At 45.4% G+C, this 14,637-nt stretch overlaps 3 protein-coding genes across 4 annotated transcripts; 2 read left to right on the top strand and 1 right to left on the bottom strand.

The window, feature by feature from the left end:
• Window positions 1-1,858: 1,858 nt before the first annotated feature.
• On the top strand, window positions 1,859-6,337 carry LOC120690888 (DUF21 domain-containing protein At2g14520-like). 2 transcript variants are annotated; one of them, XM_039973765.1, is made up of 12 exons: window positions 1,859-2,264; window positions 2,401-2,561; window positions 2,666-2,779; window positions 3,462-3,548; window positions 3,899-4,038; window positions 4,117-4,204; window positions 4,364-4,437; window positions 4,652-4,818; window positions 4,992-5,197; window positions 5,460-5,506; window positions 5,596-5,821; window positions 5,968-6,337. In XM_039973765.1, the coding sequence occupies exons 1-12, from the start codon at window positions 2,087-2,089 to the stop codon at window positions 6,013-6,015; spliced, it is 1,536 nt and encodes a 511-aa protein (XP_039829699.1). In that variant the 5' UTR covers window positions 1,859-2,086; the 3' UTR covers window positions 6,016-6,337. The 2 variants fall into 2 exon arrangements, with proteins under 2 accessions (XP_039829699.1, XP_039829700.1); XM_039973766.1 differs by having other exon boundaries at window positions 1,995-2,264; window positions 2,405-2,561; window positions 5,968-6,319.
• Window positions 6,338-7,389: 1,052 nt separating this feature from the next.
• LOC120690273 lies at window positions 7,390-10,020 on the top strand. The gene is made up of 2 exons (XM_039972865.1): window positions 7,390-7,999; window positions 9,464-10,020. The coding sequence occupies exons 1-2, from the start codon at window positions 7,533-7,535 to the stop codon at window positions 9,639-9,641; spliced, it is 645 nt and encodes a 214-aa protein (XP_039828799.1). The 5' UTR covers window positions 7,390-7,532; the 3' UTR covers window positions 9,642-10,020.
• On the bottom strand, window positions 9,985-14,145 carry LOC120690272 (anthranilate phosphoribosyltransferase, chloroplastic-like). Its single transcript, XM_039972864.1, has 9 exons — window positions 13,723-14,145; window positions 13,459-13,620; window positions 13,287-13,370; window positions 11,912-12,100; window positions 11,418-11,508; window positions 11,237-11,296; window positions 10,903-11,021; window positions 10,491-10,625; window positions 9,985-10,394 (listed from the first exon to the last, which is right to left on the bottom strand). The coding sequence occupies exons 1-9, from the start codon at window positions 14,044-14,046 to the stop codon at window positions 10,383-10,385; spliced, it is 1,176 nt and encodes a 391-aa protein (XP_039828798.1). The 5' UTR covers window positions 14,047-14,145; the 3' UTR covers window positions 9,985-10,382.
• Between the last annotated feature and the right edge of the window lie 492 nt (window positions 14,146-14,637).

Below are 14,637 nucleotides of genomic sequence, written 5' to 3'. Positions count from 1 at the left end.
ATCTAATAGCCTTCATAATCTTCAGATTCATACTTTGTTTTAAAGTATAATTATTTTTCACAAAAAAAAGAAAAGCACACAATGACGTACAGACATGAGGCAGAAGTTATCGACCCTTGAAGTATCTGGGACTCTGCTGTATTTCAAATCGTTCTCGACAAGTTTCTTCGGATATTTTCCATCGATTTGATTTCGGACCACCGGGTCTGATTGTACAGTAGCAGTACACTGGGCCTTCCCAAAATTTTTCCTATAGTACTTGTTACATCGAATTTTTGAACACATGCATGAAGTATTAAATACAATTGAAAAAATAATTAATTACACAATTCAACTGTAAATGACGAGATGAATCTTTTAAATCTAATTAGTCTATGATTAAACATTAATTATCAAATAACAACGAAAGTGCTACAGTACTCAAACCCATAATTTTACACAAACTAAACACAGCCTGGATCAAATTACAATTAAGGTACTAGCATCTTTGAAAGCAGAAAGCTAGTAGTACTATATATCGTCCTTGCCCAGACGGAGAAACGTAGCAACTCGTACTATGACCACAGGCAGAGGGATCGATGATGCTCGATTTTCTTGTCTGAAGAAAGCGATTGCCAATATTGCAGTGCAGTCTCCTCACTTAGCATGATAACATCCCAAGTTTATCAAGTGCACATCAGCAGATGAAACAATTGCCACACGCTACGTGCCTTGCTCAACTTGTATTTTTTATATATATTTTTCAGCATCTCCAGATTTACAAGTAAAGAATTACCCTAACCAGGGGCGGTGCGCGCGGGATGCAGAGCATGGATGCATGGCTAATTGAATTGGGTGTCAGCCCCTGAAAAATACAAGTATTTTCTGCTGAAGCTGTTCCGGTATTTTCGTTAATTTGACTTCGGACCATTTGGAGCGATTGCAAAGCGGAAGTGCTCCTTTTAGACTCGACGACTGGATCAAATCAGTGTGATAACGTAGTGGCTTCTTTGAAAGAAAAAAACAGTACTATGCTAATACCTCGTCAGTCAGTCAGTCGTCCTTTGCCTAGGGATAGAAATCCAGTACGATGCTAGTACAAAATGTGAGTTGATAATTATGCATGCGTGCTATCTGTGATGGTAGTCCCAAAGGTTCAAAGTCATTGAGACACACATCCAAGCCGCCGTTTTGCAATTGGGCAACCACAATGGGGGTGGTCATTCATGGAGAGCGAGTGCTAAAACCACAGCGAGCTCCCGTATGATGAGGTAGAGGTGCAAATTGATGACACTTAGATGTACTTTCAATCCCTTTTAGTTCAAATATTTGTAATACTATTTTTCTAAGATAGGATCTCAAATAGTACAAATCACCAATTTACACCTCTCTCTCTCTCTCTACGATGAGACGCAGCACATCAGGAGATGAGGACGCTGTCACGTTCTATCTATCCGGTTGCTGATTTGTGACCGGACGCAGGCGAGCATACCACGATCCTTCTGTGTCCTCCGATGTTTTACAAGCTAGCAACCACGCAACGCAACCCGGAGGTCACACCAGGTGACACCCCCCGTCGCCTCGCCGGTTACCCTTCCCGGCGGGAGAAACCGATGGCTCCCTCCGCACTCCACGCAACATTGGCAGAGTCGCGACTCGCGAGTCCACCACCCACCCAACAGGCCAGCAACGGTGTCCGAGCTGGACTCGTTGCCGTTACTGCCCGACCGGTTCGCCGCAACGGAATCGGAAAGCCACCGCGGCGCCGAGCCAAAACGGCCGGCCGGCGCGCCCCAATGACCCCCAGCCGGCCATGCCATGCCTTGCCTTGCCAGCCACCATAAAGCAGGAGCCGGCGGGCGCGGCTCCAGCTAGCTAGTCCGCGCAGACCAGACCACGCAGAGCTCACAGCTGCTACCCCGGGCAGGCAGCAGGGAGTCAGGGACGGACACGGTTCCACAGTCCCACGCACAACTACAACTACTCTACCCCTCCAGCTTCCCTCCGCGGCCACCACCACAGCACAGAGCACCACTGCCCCGACGGCCGACCACCCTCCCGTCCCCCGCCGAGACTAAGCAGGCTCCGCCTCCGGGTGGGATCGCCGATGCCCAGCCATGAGCCCTGCTGCGGCACCATGTTCTGGGTCTTCCTCACCGCCTGCGTGGGGCTCGTCATGTTCGCCGGCCTCATGTCGGGCCTCACCCTGGGGCTCATGTCGCTCAGCCTCGTCGACCTCGAGGTGCTTGCCAAGGCCGGCACACCAAAGGACAAGCTCAACGCCGGTAATAATACCAGATTCTCGCCCGCGTTGCCGGCCGGAGCACCAGTAACCGACCGACCACTTCCGATTCCCATTCCCTTGTGATTATTCTTTCTAATCTGCGTTTCCGTCCGTCTCTGCCCCTCCCGCGCGCGCAGCCAGGATCCTCCCCGTCGTGAAGAACCAGCACCTGCTCCTCTGCACGCTCCTCATCGGCAACTCGCTCGCCATGGAGGCGCTGCCCATATTCCTCGACACGCTCGTGCCCTCCTTCGTCGCCGTCCTCATCTCCGTCACGCTCATCCTTGCGTTTGGCGAGGTGACTCACCGATCCCTTTTGCCCTCAATTCCTCCCCCCCCCTTTTTTTTTTGCTCCCTCATGATTGATGAATTGAGCGCTTTGGATTGTCGCTGCTCCCGCAGATCATGCCGCAAGCCATCTGCACGCGCTACGGCCTCAGCGTGGGGGCCAAGGCGGCGCCGGTGGTCCGGATTCTTCTCATCCTCTTCTTCCCCGTCGCCTACCCGATCAGTAAGGTACGCCGTGGCTGATTTGTTCCTTTTGTTTGCACGAATTAGAGAGGGATTGGAGCCTTGCGCTTGGTGGATGTCCGGCTGAAATTGGGATGGGACAGCACCGGTGGGCGGCCGCAAGCAGGAGGCACATCGATCGTTAGCTGCTTCATTATTTAATTTTGTTCCATGCTATGCTCGTTTAGTCATCCAAAATCCACGGGGTCAACTTAACCTCTTTCTTTTATGGAGTAAATTGGAATGCGGATGCTGACTAATGCTGCACTTATTTAACAATAGTGTCCGCCCAATCCCAATGACACAATAACAAGTAATTGGAAGTGTGAAGCAAGAACCATTGTCTTCATCTCCATGTCGCCCAACTAAATAAATGGAGATGTCTATATATGCCTACTTCTAAATGTGGAATGTGTCTGACTCATCAAGGGCAAAGCAGTTTCAGTTACAAAATACTTTAACCACTTTTCTTGTTAACCTGACTATTATCAAGTAGCACTTCTACAACATCAATTATTGTGTAATTGTTAACTGAGAATCATGATTCGGCAATTCTACAAAATGTCAGAAACATATTTTGACCAAATAAGAAAGAAGAAGTCAGCTAACTGCTTGTTGTGATGTATATGCATGTTTTGCTTTCCCCTTTGCTGTATCTTATTTGATTCATGTAATTGTTCTCATTTAGTTGTTGGACCGGCTGCTGGGAAAGGGCCATTTTGCACTAATGAGAAGAGCTGAGCTAAAGACGCTAGTTGATATGCACGGCAATGAGGTTGGTATACACTTCCCTTCAAAGAGTCCATATCTAGTTTAAATATTTTCGCATCTAGTTATTCAAATTCTTGCATTCATATCGTGCTAATTTCTTTGTTACATGTAGTTTATGCTGTTTGAATTATTGTTCTGATATTATGATGCAGCTAGAAAATTATCTCTAAAGTTCCTGTTTTTTCATTCATTAAATCATTGATAACATTTTTCATTGTGTTGTAGCACCTAATACGAGTGTGAATTATACATTCCTATATGACCTCAATATTATCCTTTTGACGGCATAATTTATTACTCACAGGAACTAGACAGTTACCATCCAACTCATGTGTTTTGCTATTTTGTTGTTAGGCTGGAAAAGGAGGAGAGCTGACTCATGATGAAACAACTATCATTACAGGAGCTCTGGAGCTAACTCAGAAGATTGCAAAAGATGCCATGACTCCTATATCCGAAACATTCTCACTTGACATAAATGCTAAGCTGGACCTGTATGATTCTTTCAACTTAAACTATTTTCATTCTATGATTCTTACATGCTATTGATAGAGTTATTTTCCTCTCTGTAGGCATACGATGGGTACGATAATGACCAGAGGGCATAGTCGTGTTCCTATATACTCAGGAAGTCCAAGCAATATCATTGGGCTTATATTGGTGAGTGAGCTAAATTGGTTTTTACTTTTGAATAATATCAACCACTGCCCTTTTCGTTGTCCTGTTTTCCCCAGGGGAATCCTTATTGTCAATGAAATAAATGATTTGCAAATTTGCTATTCATTTGTTAATCAATAATAAAATCCCTTTTCATTTCAGGTAAAAAATTTGATTACTTGCCGAACTGAGGATGAAGTGCCCATTCGAAATGTTACTATTAGAAAAATTCCAAGGTATCATCTGACCAGCACGTAGCTCCAGGGGTGACCATAAATTCTTTCTGATCTAAGCAATCTTATTTTGAGCGTAACTGCATAAGTACTCATTGTGTTCAGTATGTTCTTCACAAAAATTTTGTTTGGATAAAATTGGTGTATCTCTTTCTCCTTAATCTGCGTTGATTGTCTTCTAATTATAACAAAACGTTGCCACTGTTCTGTATATCAGGGTGGCTGATGATCTTCCTCTCTATGACATTCTAAATGAGTTCCAGAAAGGTCACAGCCACATGGCTGTGGTAGTTAAACAAACAAAGGAAGCAGGAGCATCCACTGAAAAGCAAAAGAGCACTGCTGCAGATTATAAAATAAACCCCAAAGATGCTCATGCTGATGGTACATGCCTTTTAATTTTTTTTCCTAGTAATTTGTCTGCTGCGATTAAGCATCACTTTTAATTGTGTGTGTTTCTGTGTATGCACTAGTACTCCATTAGCCCTTTGCAATCACACGTCTTTCAGGAAATGGTTGTGATTTATCTTTGGATGATCAGTTGGAAGTACTTTCAGGTTCATCCCCTTCGTATGTTAGCACTGCTGGAATTCGTAGAAATAACATAGAGAAGTATGGAGATGGGCGCTCATATAATAAGAAATCAGAAAGGAAGCGGGAAAACATTCTTGATTTTAACACCGATCCACTTCCAAGCTATTCAATGGATGAGGAAGCAATTGGAATAATCACGATGGAAGATGTCATGGAAGAGTTGCTACAGGTTGGGCATATTCTTAATTGTGTTCTCACTGGTTTGCAACATGTATTTACATTGTTCAATCATGCTTTCAAAACTATGCCTTAGATATGGGTGTTCTCCATATATCCTATGGAAACATCTTTTGTATTTGCAACATTTTAGCCATCTTAGGTAATATTCAGCTAGGAGAGAAACTAGAAAAAAAAAATCGTAGTGGAACTTGAACCATGTTACTTTGTTGGCTTCTCTTAGATATTGGAAATTGACATGACTCTATTTACAGGAAGAAATCTTCGATGAAACAGATGAGTATGTTGATGTACATAACAAGTACGTATCTCACTAATTGCTTCTTATTCTGAAGTCTGAACAGCTAGTCTAAAATCTATGGCATGACTCCTGGTTTCCTTGTTTTACAGGATAAGGATAAACATGTTACCCCCAGTCAAATCATTGTCACCTGCTATATCTCCTGGTGGTGGACCCCTATCTCAGGGGCTCAGGAAGACTCCTATGGCATCTCCGCGCTCACCATACAACCATGGCAGCTCTGTCTTCCGTTCCCCAGTTTGGAACCATGGTCAGTCACCTGGGACTTTACCCACAATACTTTCTCCAGGGCAAAGTTCACCAAATTCAAGTCAGGTGGGCATGCATTTTTTTTGTTACTAGACTTTTATGTGAAATGTGTATTGTGTTGCAGATTTAAACTTTTTGATATATTGAAAGAAGCCTTGAAGGTGATAGCTGATAGTTTCAGCACCATGCTCATTAGTCTTGCTTCTTTGTAGGATTCAAGAAACTCCAATGGTAAACAAAAAAAGGATGGTGAGAGCTAACATCCCAGAACGAAGGCCTTTATTTCAGATTAAGGTCTTGTCTCAAGATGGCATGATATCTATTATGACTTTACTAGAGTAGAACTAAGCTGCGAGTATAGAAGCACAGCACTCTTTTATGGATATTGGTCCTTTATTTATTGATGATGATTGCTTGCCTGTACATATATGCTTCAGCATATGGGCCTCGGTATGGAGTAATTCTCAATATGTATTGTAGCAGTATTCCTAAGGACTTGTTGGTTCCTCCCTTTTTTTCTTGTCGCCCAAAAGCGTGGGACTTCATATATTTAACCAAACATCACCTGGTTTTGCCACTTCTGATCCCTGCCCCCATTATGCAAGCATTCTACTGAATCCATTGTGCTATGGAGAATTGTGATGAGTCGTGTGTGTGGATTGGATGCAATACGAATGTACAATGTTATGTTTCTCAGCTGGCTTCGCAATGTATATACGATAATCTTGCTAAAAAAATGCAGATGCCATTTTGCAGAACACACCAAACTATTGTTCAAGTTGTGCAGGAAATCCATATGTCTTTGTGCATAATAATACAGGGTTGGTCAATGGTTGGTGTGTCAGCATCAATAGAATGATCCAAGTATTTCCTGGTCCTCCGCTACATGTCTGCTATGTTTATGTCTAGGTAATGAGCCATGCAATCTCACCTAGTAGCTAGGTAGGTGTGATCCGCAGAGATGAGAGGCTCTTTTTAAGTGGTATTGGGCACGACGTGAGACTAGGCATAGAAACAATAAATGTGCATGAACGAGCGAGCTACCACTGCTGACAGTTGGATGAGGAACTGCCACTGGAGGCTGCCCTGAATCAGAGTTGGGCATCACTTTGCAACCTGAAAGAGGAAATCGTTTGGACCGTCCACCGAACGGCTGCGAGTGCGGCAATCTTTCAAAGAGAAAGGGCGTGTGCGCTTTCGCAAAAAATAATAATAATAATAAAGGACGTATGTAGTGCTGGTGCAGAGAAATTCAGTGTCACGGAAACGAGTAACGACCACCACGACGTACTACTACCTGTGTGATGATGGAAAATCAGGACGAGACCACCGTGCCGTGGAAGTTCAATGGGTGGGTGCAGGTGCAGCTCTGCTCACTGGCTGACTGCAACTACGTCGGATCCGCGTTGCCGAGGGCCGGCCTGGCCAGCCTATCAGCATCAGGCTGTCACTCACCCAGTCAGTCACCCAATCTTCTAGACTCGTATGCTTGCGACCGAAGGCATGCGCGGATGCTGTGACACTGCCCGTCGCACGCTCGCCTTCTGGATTCCGGCACCACGCGGCCACGCCACAAAGAGGTCTGCTCAGCTGCTCTGCCTGCCGTGTACCGAGCCCCGCCCGTCCAAGTCGCCGGGTCGTCGCGCGCATCCAGCACCGCCACCACTCCACTTCTTATATCGCGGCAGCGCCCCCCAAACGCACAGCTCCAGGCGATCACTAGGCTTCGCGCGCGGCACGGACGCCGGAGGTAGGCGAGCAGGAGCAGGAGCCAGCCATGCTCCAGGCCAGCTCGGAGCGGGCGGCGGCGGCGAGGCTGTGGGTGCCGGGGATGATCCCGGGGCCGATGGACGCGGTGTCGGCGAGGGCGCAGGAGATCGCGCGGCGGCGGGAGGAGATGCTGGGGATGCTGCACGACCTCCCCGAATCCGAGTACGAGCTCTCGCTCACCGACCTCGTCGAGAAGGCCGGGGGCGAAGAGGCCGCCGCGCCGCCGGCCGAGGGGAGGGACCCGGCGGCCGCGCGATCGGCGTCCGGCAGGCCGGAGCGGCGGGCGTCCGCGCGGCGGCGGACGGACAGCGGGAGCACGGGCGGGAGCAGCTTCCGCAGCAGCAGCGACGGCGTCCTGCTCAACTTCTACACGCCGCGATCGCTCACCCGGAGCTTCACCGCGCCGCGGCCCAGCCGGACGCCGTCCTTCGCCGGCGGCCGGACCCCCAGCGTCGCCTCCGAGTGCTACAAGAGGTACGTAATCGATCGATCATCTCATCCCCAAACCTTCAGAGAACAAGCAATCATCTCGACAGCGCATAGTCAATTAGTCATAGAACTTGATCCATCCGGTTGTTTCCAAAATAGCATGAAAGATAAATTCATATATTTGTTTTTTTTAAAGAGACAAGTTCATCATAAAGTAAAGTGAGCAATTTAATTTTTATACACTGCTGGCAGTCATACTCAGATAGCATAGGCCCCATCAAATATAATCCGTGCGTTGAAATTTCGCACAAGCACCAGCTGAGTAATCCAAAGGCCGGCACGACATTTCCAAGGGAAGCACGCCGAGTCGTCCTCGACATACAAATGGTCGTAGCTGAGGTGCTGCCGAGCTGTTTAAGGCTCAATGTGATTCTTGACACTGTGCAGACATTAGTTAAAATATAAGAAAAAGTCCGGTTTACACCCTTCAACTATCGCAAAAGTTCGATTTTCAACCTTCAACTACGAAACTGGGCAGCATAGGTTATCCAACTCTCAAAACCGGAGAAATTTGGCCTTTGGGGTGGTTTTGAAGGTGGTTTTTCATTTTGTGAGAATTAAAAATATTCAATTTCACACTAAAAATTATAAGTAATTCATTTTAAGTCAAAAAATTATGAAATGAGTATCAAAAGTTTTCTAAAAATGTAACCCATCTATTGTCACATGACTTGTGAGCTATTCAGATCTAATTTTTTTATGTTCATAATATTTGGCTACTTGCAGTTATGCCTATTATTTTTAATAACTAAGATTCAAATGGAGCAATAATAGATAGGTTACATTTTAAGAAAAATTTTGGTACTAGTTTTATATTTTTCTGATTTGAAGTGATTAGTTTTGATTTTTTAAATTTAATTAGATTTATTTAATTTTTTTAGAAAATACAAAACCACCTTCAAAACCACCCCAAGGGCCAAATTTGCCCGGTTTTGACAGTTGGATGGCCTATGTTGACCGATTTCGTAGTTGAAGGTTGAAAATCAGATTTTTACGATAGTTTAAGGATGAAAATTGGTCTTTTCCCTTAAATATATAAAGTGTCCTATTCCGATGATTTATTAGCATCGCAGCCCAGCCACCAGTAGTATGCGCTAGTGCTAGCTACTGGCAGCATGATCATGTATCATGATGCACCTATCAAGTAGATGGGCACTGAAGGCTGACAGACGGCCTGTGAAAACGATCCCTGCTAAAGCACAGATGGTTACCACGCGACCACATATTTTTTTTTTTTAAGATTCGCAACCACATGTTGGAGCGCCGCTCCTGTTTGGTAACCTCGTAGAGTCAAGTGCGTGGCGTGGCTCGATTATTATCTTTGCTGTTTGCTGTGGTATTTTTTTTCGTACAACTTAAACTTTTTTCCGAACAACTGTTTGCGGTGATATGATTAATCGTAACTCAAATGTGCCGTGCGGTTGGTTGGTGGTGGTGGTGGTGGTGCAGGGAGAGGGACCTGGACGCCGAGACCGTCAAGTGCTGGTCGTTGCTGTGGGATCGGCGGTGGCGCAAGTCCAGCCGGCGGGACCCGGGCTCGCCGCCCGGCGAGTCCGCCATGCACGCCGCGTCGGCCGCAATCCTCAAAGCGGCAAAGCACTCCGCCGCTTCACCTGCCAAAGTCTGAGCAGCGGGCTGGTGTCTGCTCCTAGTTTTTTTTTTCTGTTGCAGGCTTGCAGCTCTGTACATATGCTTTGTGTGTGATATACTGATACGATATGTTTAGCTTGCACTATTATAGCCGTGTTCACTTGGATTGTGAGTGTACAACAGAAACCTGGCCTTCCCCAAGCGCTCGACTGAAAACAAATCGGAGAATCCAATTGCGAGTACTGAACAGCTTGTCAGGCAGTGCAGTGTGGTCGATATACTGAACTGCTGTGACAAACTAGGACAGAGCAGAGCTTTCTTCTTTCAGGTGATGCACTTGGGTATATTCTTCCCATGCCATTGTAAAATGTTCAATCCGCTTCCAGATGTAATGCTAATGCAGACTTTTTCTTTCATCTTAATATATAACCAGTAGGGGACTCGAGCCCCTCCAGCCCTCCTGTTGCTTCAAAAAAGAAAAAAAAAACATCTAAACTATGCTCATCTACCCCCGTCAAGCAGAACTGAAGCACGCACCTGTTCTAATCAAACCTTAGAATCTCGTCTTGACGGAGGTTTCTCTACACAACAGCCATACATAAACCAGAGTACCAGATTAGAAGCCATCTATGGTTGTGACACGACAGATCATGAACAAAAAGGGAGAAGAAGAACCCAATAATACACGGATAACGGATGGACTTAATGAGTCCTTATTAGCCACCATTCCTCACGCCTTATTCCAGAAATCCATATGTTGCTAATCAATGTTGCTCGGTCACTTGGAACTCTGTATCAACAGGGTATGGGAAAAGTGGTCATGCTCAAAGCTCAATGTTTAGGTCATGATACTTAGAAGACCCATTAGAAGCTAAAAGGTACTTACGTTCGAAACCTTTATCCAAGACTCAAGTGTATTAATGGCCTTTCCGGACCGATGTGTCTCCTGTGCTAGTGCAACACCGTCATGTAAATTCTTTACTTTACCACTGACAAGGAGCGAGGCCGCGGCATTCAGAACCTGCATAACAAAACAAAAATTAATCTAAGGACATCTGGGGATCACCGCAAGCACAGTCCAATTCGACCATTTTAAAACAGTTTTATAAGCTTCAATGGGTGTCATCAAACAGTTTTGTACAAAAATTAAATGACAATCAATATGCCAAATTTGCACCAGCTAAGCTGTCAAACAAGATATCGGGTATAGAACACCGAATCCATCAAGAAACATGCAGCCAATTTCTTGAGGAAGTATAGTGCATAGAAACTGGAAAGAGATAGCTATGCTAACTTACAAGGGCATCTGCAATCGACCCTCTTTGACCAGCAAGAACATCCTGAAGAACTTTTGCATTAAATGCTGGATCGCCTCCTTTCAGATCTTCCAATGTGCAGCGAGGAATGCCAAAATCCACTAGATTGTAATACATAGAAAAGATGTTAGATCAAAGAAAGTTACATTGTTTCCCCCCATCACTAGTTGTTGATTTGATTACGAGATACTCCTACTTCAGCAATCATAACATAGAAAAGAAGGCACTAAAATGAGCCAGCCCAAACTGTACAAAAGCACACCCATCGAAATATACTTTTATAGCTTTTGTGAGAAAAATCAAGAAACACTCTTACATGGATCGAAGAGCATTTTTTCAATCTTTTCTGGAGTAACATCAAGGATATATCCAGGACCTGCGGCAATTAAAAATAATCTTCTGTCAAATACACAATATACCGTTCAAAAACAAGATACAAAGGTAACTGAGTAACCACATCCATTTGTAGCAGAGTGAAAACATTAGGAGTTGAATACCTAGTGGGCTTATTTCGTCCAAACCCTTTGAATGGACAACCAATGCTCTCTTCATTCCAAATTTCTGTGCAGCCTTAGCCATCTTGGCAACCTATTGTAAAAAAAAGATTACATCGCTTTAGGTCAATGAGCATTGCATGGATTAACAGGAAAAATATAGAGCTTGTCAATGGAATAGTGGATTACTTCTATTTTCAAGAAAATTGTTGTTATATTTGTGTTTCAAAGAAGTATCAGTAATATTTGCTAGCAATCGAGTTAACCAAAAAAGAAAGAAAAGAGAAAGAACATTCATCTGAAAGACAGACTCAGTTTAATGGACGGACTGAAGCTTCCAGCCACTTTTATTTGATCTTATTTATATGATGATAATCATGGGACATACAAACATTAAGTTATCACTTTGGAAATGGTACAGTAACAGATATGCCATGCTTGCTGGTATAATTTATATCGTACTGCTACAAGAAAGGACGTGACAAATATATACTTACTATGTTCTCATGGTAAACACCAATAACAGCATGAGGCACCCTTGCTGGATTCAGTAGAGGACCAAGGATATTGAACACTGTCTTTATTTTCAGATTCTTCCTCACAGGTCTGACAATTTTCATTGCAGGATGATAATTTGCAGACATCATGAATCCGACACCCACCTCATTGACACACCGTTTAATACCCTTGCAACAGCAAAGATCGAAAGAGTAACAATATTAGCCCCACCTGGCAGCAAACGTGAAGATTGAAATACAGTATATTAAGGTTGAAAAGTCTAAGAACAGCAAGCCTTCCCTCATCCATAGGGGATAAGGAAACATAATATTAGAATAATAATAGATTCATAAACTCAAGAGCATCACAAGGTTGGGGCAATTGACTATGAAACCATATAATACCCAAACAGGGAATCTTAACATAGCCAATTCAAATTAATTGAGCATGATCAATTTATACTATCCCCCCATCATAGAATCCACGGTAGGGATAGTCATGTTCAGTTGATGACTCGAGAGTATAAAACTAGTATAGTTCAAAAGTTCAGCAAGCAGAAGTGTTATTAGAGATTTAGTGGTAGAGAACCTTATTTTCAATTAACAGCATCTTCTTTCAGGAAACATTTCACATAATAGATATAAAATTATAAAAAAGAAGTATGAACTACACATGAGAGTCAGGCGTGTTGTCAAATTGGGCATGAGTGGGAGAAAAATAATGGAATGAGCAGACAGTTTGAAAAACTAAACATCAAGAAAGCTGTCCTGACAATCAAACAAGCAGACATCTAAAGCCACACCAAGGACATCTCTGAATAAATATAATCAATGAGATTGCATTTGAACATAAGACTAGGCGAAGCTCCAATTGTAAATGTTGAGGCATGTGTAAAGAAATTCATTAGCCTCAGGATGTGACTACTCGAATCACACGATTCTACCAGTGCGCGATACTATTGGTTTGAGTGTAATCTTGTGTTCTAATCCACATAAATCAATGTTTGTATACTAAGATTCCAAGTGTGTCTCCTTTTACACTAATAAGAAGGTGGTACGAAATCCTATTCAAAGGCCCCAATCTGCATATCCCTCATCATGAAAAAATCGCGCAACACAAGTTCATAGGCACTAGGACCCTAAGAAATGGAGAAGTCAAAGGACAATACAAAACCTAGCACTTGTGTAGTTGTTTTCCACTCCACCCCGGAACACAAGTTGCCATCATGGTGCTAGATACTAGTGTTCATAGGTACAAGGACCCTAAGAAATGGAAAAGTCAAAGGACAATACAAAACCCAGCACCCCCGGTGGCCCCGGAACACAGGTCGCGATCGTGCTAGTAACAACTTGATGAAGATATATGTGGCAGTACCTCGGGCCCAAGCTCGATGTTGACGCCCAGCGCCTCCAGCACATCGGCGCTGCCGCACGCCGACGAGCTGGACCTGCTCCCTTGCTGCACGACGAACAAACACCGCATCAGCGCCACCGGCCTGCATCTACAACCCGAATTCGATGACCCAAAAGATCGGAAAACACGATACCTTAGCGACCTTGGCGCCGGCGGCGGCGGCGAGGATGGTGGAACCGGTGGAGATGTTGACGGTGTCAGCGCCGTCGCCGCCAGTCCCGACAATGTCTACGGCGTCGTCCAGCCCGTCGACCCGGACGCAGCAGCTCAGCATCGCCTTCGCCAGCCCCACTATCTGAAACAAGGCGATAGCAAAATCAGCCAGGCGTCAGCAGAGATCCAATCCATTCCTGTACCGAAATCAGCAGACAGCAGCGCCCTCAGAGAAACCCCGGACCTCTTGGTAGGTCTCGCCCTTGGCCCTGAGGAGGACGAGGAAGGCGGCGATGCGCGCCTCGTTCTTCTCCTCCAGCAGCAGCCGCAGCGTGGCCTCCGCGTCATCCTCCGAGAAGTCGGTCCCGCCGATCAGCGCCTCCAGCACCTTGTCGAAGGAGCCGATGCGCGGGGCGGCCGGCGCGGCGGGGGGATGCACGGCGACGCGGGCGGGAAGCGGGCCGCGGCGCGCGGGGATGGGACGCGCCTGGGCCGCGCCGCGCCCGCGGAGGAGCGGCGCGGGGGCGAGGGGTTTGGGGGAGGCCAGCTTGAGCGAGGCGGCCGCCATGGTTGGTGGTGGCTTGGTGCCCGCGCGCGCGCTGGGGGATTCCTCGTGGATGGACAGGGTGTGGGAGCCGCTCTCGTCAGAAGTTTTATGCGCAGCGCAAGTGTGCAATTGGGATTTCTGAAAGAGTAATTTATACGCTGCGTTTTGTTCGAGAATTTCATAATTGATGAGCTTTAAACTTCAAAAAATAAATAAATAATTGATGCGCCCACCACCAACCTCAGTGCCATCCCACATGCTCTGAAATTCTCTTTGATTAAAGTTTCCCTTTTCTAAAAAAAATATTTGCGCGTGCAGCATATGCCCATGCGGCCACGTATAATTCATGTGTATTGCACTACTTCGATGTTGCTGTTGGGATTTTTTTTTCCGGAAAGGACTCTTGGTTTCCTATCATCTTCTGGATCCCAAGGATTTCTGTACTTGCTCATCTCGTTTGTGACGATGGCGAGATCTTACTCTCGCATAGTCGCATCTCACCTGCTTCCTTCTAATTTATCTTATCGTGTGGTTCGACTAGATCTCGATCTGTGTTAGCTGGTGCTTATCTCAAGCCTGCCATCTGCTAAATAATAGTAAGCCTCTTCAGAG

The sequence above is a fragment of the Panicum virgatum genome, chromosome 9N (assembly GCF_016808335.1).
Source record: "Panicum virgatum strain AP13 chromosome 9N, P.virgatum_v5, whole genome shotgun sequence".
Classification (NCBI taxonomy): Eukaryota; Viridiplantae; Streptophyta; class Magnoliopsida; order Poales; family Poaceae; genus Panicum; species Panicum virgatum.
The sequence above is the reverse complement of the archived record's forward strand: the minus strand, read 5'-3'. Positions and strand labels throughout refer to the sequence as shown.

What these genes read in the sequence shown, in the direction of transcription:
- LOC120690888 (XM_039973765.1), top strand. Translation starts at nt 2,087, where the DNA reads ATGCCCAGCCATGAGCCCTGCTGCGGCACCATGTTCTGGGTCTTCCTC. An exon ending in TCATCCTTGCGTTTGGCGAG is followed by an intron (nt 2,562 to 2,665) that starts GTGACTCACCGA and finishes CTGCTCCCGCAG; the next exon opens with ATCATGCCGCAAGCCATCTG. An exon ending in TCATGGAAGAGTTGCTACAG is followed by an intron (nt 5,198 to 5,459) that starts GTTGGGCATATT and finishes CTCTATTTACAG; the next exon opens with GAAGAAATCTTCGATGAAAC.
- LOC120690273 (XM_039972865.1), top strand. Translation starts at nt 7,533, where the DNA reads ATGCTCCAGGCCAGCTCGGAGCGGGCGGCGGCGGCGAGGCTGTGGGTG. An exon ending in GCCTCCGAGTGCTACAAGAG is followed by an intron (nt 8,000 to 9,463) that starts GTACGTAATCGA and finishes GTGGTGGTGCAG; the next exon opens with GGAGAGGGACCTGGACGCCG.
- LOC120690272 (XM_039972864.1), bottom strand. Translation starts at nt 14,046, where the DNA reads ATGGCGGCCGCCTCGCTCAAGCTGGCCTCCCCCAAACCCCTCGCCCCC. An exon ending in CCGGCGCCAAGGTCGCTAAG is followed by an intron (nt 13,371 to 13,458) that starts GTATCGTGTTTT and finishes TTCGTCGTGCAG; the next exon opens with CAAGGGAGCAGGTCCAGCTC. An exon ending in AAAAATGCTCTTCGATCCAT is followed by an intron (nt 11,022 to 11,236) that starts GTAAGAGTGTTT and finishes ATTACAATCTAG; the next exon opens with TGGATTTTGGCATTCCTCGC.